At 22.8% G+C, this 7088-nt stretch overlaps 1 protein-coding gene across 1 annotated transcript in view; it reads left to right on the forward strand.

Moving 5' to 3' along the window:
• The window catches only part of LOC117171304, a 22951-nt gene extending 15936 nt beyond the window's left edge, over window positions 1-7015 (forward strand). The window contains exon 4 of the mRNA XM_033358473.1: window positions 6482-7015. Coding sequence (XP_033214364.1) covers window positions 6482-6743 — 262 coding nt within the window. The 3' untranslated portion in view covers window positions 6744-7015. The remainder of the gene's footprint in view (window positions 1-6481) is intronic.
• The last annotated feature ends 73 nt before the right edge of the window (window positions 7016-7088 follow it).

Consider the following 7088-nt stretch of genomic DNA (forward strand, 5'->3'; position numbering starts at 1 on the left):
TCGAAGAATTTTCAGATGATTTTAAATTTTTTAGGCTTTTTTTTTAAATTTTAGGGCGTTTTTCAATAGATTTCAAGAAATTTTAGGGTATTTTTACAACATACGAAGAATTTTTGAAAGAATTTAAAAAGATGGCAAAGGATTGGAAATTATTCAGGGCATTATAATTGCGCGGATTTTTCAATAGATTTTAAAGGATTTACATACAATGAAATTTCAAAAGCTTTACAATTTTTGAAGGAGTTTTTTAAAATTATTTTAAATATTTTAGAGCATTTTAAGACATTAGAAGGATTTTTAAATACATTTCAAACGATTTTAAGACATATTTAAAGCATCCAAGGAATTTTCAAGATCTTTAAAAAGTTTTAAGGTATTTCAAAGAATTTAAAATAATTTAAGGTATTTTAAAGGATATGGAATATTTTAGAATATTTTAAAAGATTACAAGGATTTTTCAATAGATTTAGAAGGATTTTAGGGCATTTTTAAAACATAGAAAGAATTTTCAAGATTTTAAAAAAGTTTCCATGTATTGTCAAGGATTTGATATATTTTGTGGTATTTTAAAATTGCATCCAAATTTTCCAATCCACAGAATTTTTTTAAGTCATTTAAAAAGATTTGAAATTAATTGGGGTATTTTTTTAATTTTCGATTTTAATATGATCTGAATGTAGGATTTCCAAAAATTTGAAAGATTTTAAAATATTTTTTAAAATCCCAAGGAGTTTTTAAGAGCTTTAAAACATGGTCAAGGATTTCAAAAGGTTTTAAAAGAGTCAAAAGATTCTGGGGTATTTTAAATATTTAATAGATTTCAATAATTTATAGATATTCCAGAAGACTTTTAACATTACAGAGTATTTTTGTTTAAATTTCAATGAATTTTCAAGAGCCTTTAAAAGTTTGAAGTGGTTTCAAAGAATTTTCAATATTTTCTGGTATTTTTAAAAATTCCACGTAATTTTCAAGATCTTCACAAAATTTCAGGGGGTATTATAAAGTATTTGAAATATTGTAGAAGGGTGGGCGCTGGACCGGGAAACCGAGAAATGAAAGTGCTTTTTTTTTACCAGGAATTTTGAAAAATTTGTAAATGAAAAATCTGTCTACGTTCGATTTCAACAGTTTATAAATAATAAGTTGAATTGTTATGTTTTTAATTATGCTATTATTTAGCTTACAATGCGTAATTAAAAATTTGTTTACTTAAAAATTTTTATTTTTAATCTTAAATTTTTAATTTAAAGAATTTTTAAATCCTTTCTTAAAGAATTGAACAAATAAAAGCCTTTGAAGTTGAAAATTTTCGATAAAAAACATTTTTATTTGATAAATAAATAATTTTTTAAAATTTATCTGTACTTAAAAGTCTTAGTGATTGAACAAATGTGAACGTGTGATTGAAAGTTTATAAACTATTTTCAACTTAATAATAACTGCATAATAATATATTCTTAGTTAAAGAATTTTATTAAAATTTAAATATTATTTCAGTCTAAAATATTCCATTTTTAACCCATTCGATTTGAAAATTTTAATTAAAACAAAGATTAATTATTGAATATTTAGCAATATTTTAATTTTTATTTAAGACAAGTAAGTTGAAACCAAATATTTAAAATTAAAGAATCTTTAACTGAATTGTTTGACATAGAAAGTCTGCAATCGTTAAAATTTCGAAGTGTCTTTAAACTTTGAACGTTACAATTTTAATTGTTGTACTTGAAAACTGCTTAATTTGTAAGTGAAATTTAAAAATTTTTCATTTAAATCTTTTAATTTAATTTTAATTTTAAATCCCTCAAAATTACTCAAATTTCGCCTAAAAATAATAAATGTTGCATAATTATTTATACATCCAAATTGTAAATAAATTTTCTAAATTTTGCAGCATTTTCTGAAAATTTTAGAAAAAATTCAATCCATTTTGACAGATATTTAGAGATTCTGAAAAAAATTACGAAATAATTTAAAATGTAAAACAAATTTAAAACAACTTCTGGATTTCTCAAGATTTTGAAAATTTTTTTTGAAGCTTTCCAAGGATGTTTAAACTATTTAAAAAGAAAATAATTGAATTTCTAATTTATGAAGTGTTCAGTAAAATTTTTTTAAATTTTTCAATATTTGCTGTTTCTAGTATAAAATTCCTTAAAATGATATAATTTTGAAAATTTTAAAGTTCATTGATTGGTTTTTTTATTTAGAGCATTGAAAATAATAACGTGGATTTATGTTTTTTTATATTTTATATTATTTTGCTAAAAATTATTTTTTTATTTGTAATTCACTTTAATTATTCCACTTTTGGTTGAAAATTGATCGTTTTTAGTAGAAAACATAACTACCTTGTTAAGAAATCATTCACCTTTTTTTTTAATCTATCTTTTTGGCAGAAAATTTATTTTCTTGATTGAAAATTCATCTTTTTCTTTGAAAATTCAACAGTTTGTTTGCAATTTTATCTCTCTCTCTTGACTGAGAAATCGTTCGCAGTGGAAAATACAATTAATTCAATAATTAAATACCTTTTCGAATAAAATATCAACTATTACCATTTTCGTTAAAAATTAATCTATTTTTAATTATTTTTTTGGGTTGAAGATTCATCTTTTTGCTTGAAAAATGAACTATTTTAATGAAAGTTCTGTTTTTCTTTGATTGAAAAATCAATTTTTTTTACTGAAAATTTAAATATTCCTGTTTAAACATTAAACCATTTTGTTGAAAAATTATTTATGTTTGTTCATTGAAAATTAATGATTTTGAATTGAAAATATTACTTTTTCACTTAAATATTCCCTTATTTTAGGTAAAAATGTATCTCTTTAGTTCGAAATTAATTTTTTTTAGTATTCAATTTTTAGTATTTATAAATCAACTTTTTTAGTTGAAAATTTGTCTTTTTTAGTAGAAAAATTTATCATTTTAGTTAAAAATTCATCTCTTTGGTTTGTAAATTAACTTGTTTTTGAAAATTCTTTTTTTTTTTACTGAAAATGTAACAACACTATTCCAATTGAATATTTAATCATTTTAGTTTAAAATTCATGTAATTTGTTGACAAATCGTCTTTTTTTTAGAAATTGGTCTTTTTGGTTTAAATTTTAAAGAATTAATCATTTGGTTAAAAAGTTGCCTTTTTAGAGAAAATTCAACTACTTTTTTGAAAATTGATGATATATTTTGCTTTAAAAAATCGTCATTTTTGGTAAAAAATTAATCTTCTTGTTTTGAAATTAAGCATTCCAACGATGTTTAAACTATTTAAAAAGAAAATAATAGAATTTATAATTTAAGAAGTGTCCAGTTAAAAAATTTGCAGTTTTTCAATATTTGATGTTTCTAGCTTAAAATTCCTTAAAATTATATAATTTTGAAAATTTTAAATTTCATTGATTGATTTTTTAATTTAGAGCATTGAAAATGATAGCGTGGATTTATAGTTTTTCATGTTGAAAAATGTTAGTACCTTCAATTTTATACGCGTAAATTATTGAGCATTTGAATATAAAATTTTTTATTAAGAATTTTAAAATTTCAATTTTAAAATTTCGAAATTTAACAGTTCCACTTTGAGTGCTTTTGTTTGCAGCTCAGTTTTTATTACCTCAAGTGGAAAATTTTGTAGCTTTAGTGTTTTATTTTTTAATTTCATTGACTGTGAAAAATGTTTGTGAGCCGGGAAATGGCCGGGAATTTATTTCGTCGATTAAAACGGCCACCCTGGACAAACGTTTCATACAAATTTCATAAAGATTTCAAAAAGGGTACAGTACACCAGATTTCAAAACATTTTAAACAGTTTCCAATTTTTTTTTTTAAGAAGATTTCACAAAGATTAAAAATATTTTAATGTTTTCAAATAAATGCAAAATATTACACAAATATTTCAACGATTTAATGAAAATTTCATAGAGATGTCAAAAGAATTTCGAAGATTTGAAAACATCTCAAAGGTTATAAATAGTTTGAAAATTTTTAGAATATTTTGAAAGATTCCATAAATTTTTCAAATATTTCAATGATTTCCAACAAATACAAACGATTTCACAAATATTTCAAAGGTTTAATAAAAATTTCATAAAGATTTCAAATTCAAAGGTTTAAAAAATAGTACAGTACACCTTATTTCATGGATTTCAAAACATTTTAGAGATTTTAAAAGATTTCAAATTTGTTTAAAATATTTCAAAATAATTCACAAATTTAGAATATTTCAAAAGATTTCAAATATTTCAATGACCAAAGTATAAAAACTTTTAAGCGAATTCACATTCTTTTAGAAAATTTCAAAGTATTTCACAAATCTTAAAATATTCCAGTTTTTTTCAAATGAAGACAAAATATTTAGGAAAGACTTCACAAGTATTTCAAAAATTTTATAAAGATTTCAAAAGATTAGCAAAATTTAAAAGATATCAGAGATTACAAAAGTTTTAAACAATTTCAAAAGGTTTCATGAAATTTGAGAAGATTTCAAAAAATGTTAATTTTACCAAATTTTAAAAAGATTTCACAAAAATTTCACAAGATTTGAAGTATTTCCAAGGATTTCAACGAATTGACAATGATTTCAAAAATGTCACAAAGATTTCAAAAATTTCCAGGATTTCATCTTTTACGTGTGTAACAAATGCGGGGTTTTGATCGAGAATTTTACTAGTTTTAAAAAAAAAATACTTTTCCGACTTAGATTTTAATTTTGATTTTAAATAATTAATTTAATTATGATCTTTTTCAAGAATGATATCATTTAGTTTTGAATCCGTAACTTGACAGTCTTTCAGTTTAAAAATGTTCCATTTAAAAATTTTAATTTTTAAGGGTACGTTTCAATTTAAAGAATCCTAAAATGCAGTTTTATAGGCTTAAACAATTAAAACTCATAAGAGTTTAAAATCGAAAATTTTTGGTAAAAACGACTTTTTAGTTTGTCAACGGTAAATATTATTTAACTAATGATTCTTTAAATTGACTCAAAATTTAAGGTTTGAAAAGTAAATAATAAAATTTATTGCACAAGACGATTCGGAATCAGTTTACAAATATAGAATGTCCAGATTTTAACGTTAAAAATTAAACTGTTTGAATTGAAAAGCCTTATTAGTTAAACAAATGAAAAAGCCCCATTGGAAATTTATAATCTATTTCTGTTTCAATTAATTTTTGAATTAATGGCTAAGCATTCTTTAAAGCCACTAAAACTTATAGAAATGTTTTTAAATCCTTTAAAAATGAACTTTAAAATCCCGTCAAGTACCTAGTTTTCACTCAAACTATGAATTTTTTAACAAAAAAATAATTTTGTACGAAAAAAATTGAATTTTCAATCCAAAAAGACGAATTTTTAACAAAAAATGATAACTTTTTAATAAATTTTTTGTTACAAAAAAAGTAGAGTTTTCATCCAAAAAAGATTCCATTTAACTCAGTAAATTCTCTTTTGAAATTTATTCTCCTTGTTTAAAAATTCTTCTTTTTAGTTAAAAATGTAAGTATTTTAATTAAATGATAATAATCTTAGTCGAAAATTCATCTTTTAGATTTGAAAGAAAATTACTTGGCTGAAAGTTCAACTCTTTTGTAGAAAAATAAGCTGTTTGATTGAAAACTTGTTTTTTTTTTCTTTGGATAAATAGGATTTTTTTGCCGTAAATTTAAATATTTTGTTGAATTTTTTTTTGTTTAGTTGAAAATCATTATTCTTTTAAACTAAAAAAGTAACTATTGTTCCAGTTGAATATTCCATAATTTTTTTAAAATTTATCGTAAAGAAAAAGAATTTTTGTTTACAAAAAAAGTTGAGTTTTCATCAAAAAAAAAAATCCAGTTAATTCAGTAATTTTTAATAAAAAAAAAAACGAATTTCTTCTACCAAAAAGGATGATTTTTTTTACAATATAGTTCAATTCTCTACCAAATTGTTGCATTTTTATCCCCAAAAAATATCAATTTTGTACTGAAACAGATGAATTTGTAATAAAAAACAAAATTTTTTTTTATAAGTGGAACTTTCATTCAGAAAATATTTTTCAGTTCATTTATCAAAACCAAAATATAAGTTTTAAACAAAAAGTAAATTTTTTACAAAATAGTTAAATTTTCGATAAAATAGTATAACAGCTTAATTTCTGATAAAGAAGGTAAACTTTAAAATGAAAAAGACAAACTTTCAACCGAAAAGTTTACGAAAAAATGCAATTTTGTAGTAATTAAAATAAATTCTGAGATTCTCATAAATTCTCGGAGAATTTATTTCTCAGTTATATTATCGTTAATTTTTTTTTAGCTTTCATTTTCATTATTGAGGTAATGAATGCAACATTTTTAAATTAAAAACTTGTAAATTTAAATGTGAAAAGTTTGAATTGTTTGCGAACGGGGATAGAAGACGTTGGATTTTGTTCCTAGAAATGAAAGTGGCAATTTAAAATTGCTGAAAAATGGGATTTTTGTTGTTTTTTTTTTTCAGGAGTGACGGATCCGAAACCGACGAAATCTACAAACCAATTTGCGTAATTTCTCATGTCGGGGATGGAATGGATTGCGGGCATTACACGAGTTACATTGAGCACGACGATCAGTGGTACCACTACAACGACATGAATGTCTATCCCATGACAAGCTTGCAAGTTTTCGAAGCCGCCCAAACTACCGCCTATCTGGTATTCTTTGTCAATGCAAATCTCCTAGAAAAACCAAACACTGACCCTTCAAAGACGCATTTCAATTAATAGTACCTACTATATTTAATTTACCGAAAATAATTGACAAAGTATTAGATTCGCAAGTGCAGGGTTTTTTTTTTTTTTATATATTTTTTTAAAAATATTTTCTTGTCCCTTTTCTCCGCGAATTAAGTTTTCCCTTTTTCAAGCTGTGACTAGAGTTGCAAAACACGTCTTAGAATTTACATTAGTATGATAAAAAAAAAAGATATATATATATAGATAAGAAAAAAATAAATAGGTTCAAAGACTGTTTTTGCTTTCTGATTGTATTAAAATTCCACTGCCACTTGCTTCATTAATCGACTCGGTTTCTTTCTTTTTTTTTTTTTCTTTTTCTTTTTTTTTTTC

The sequence above is a fragment of the Belonocnema kinseyi genome, chromosome 4 (assembly GCF_010883055.1).
Source record: "Belonocnema kinseyi isolate 2016_QV_RU_SX_M_011 chromosome 4, B_treatae_v1, whole genome shotgun sequence".
Taxonomy (NCBI): domain Eukaryota; kingdom Metazoa; phylum Arthropoda; class Insecta; order Hymenoptera; family Cynipidae; genus Belonocnema; species Belonocnema kinseyi.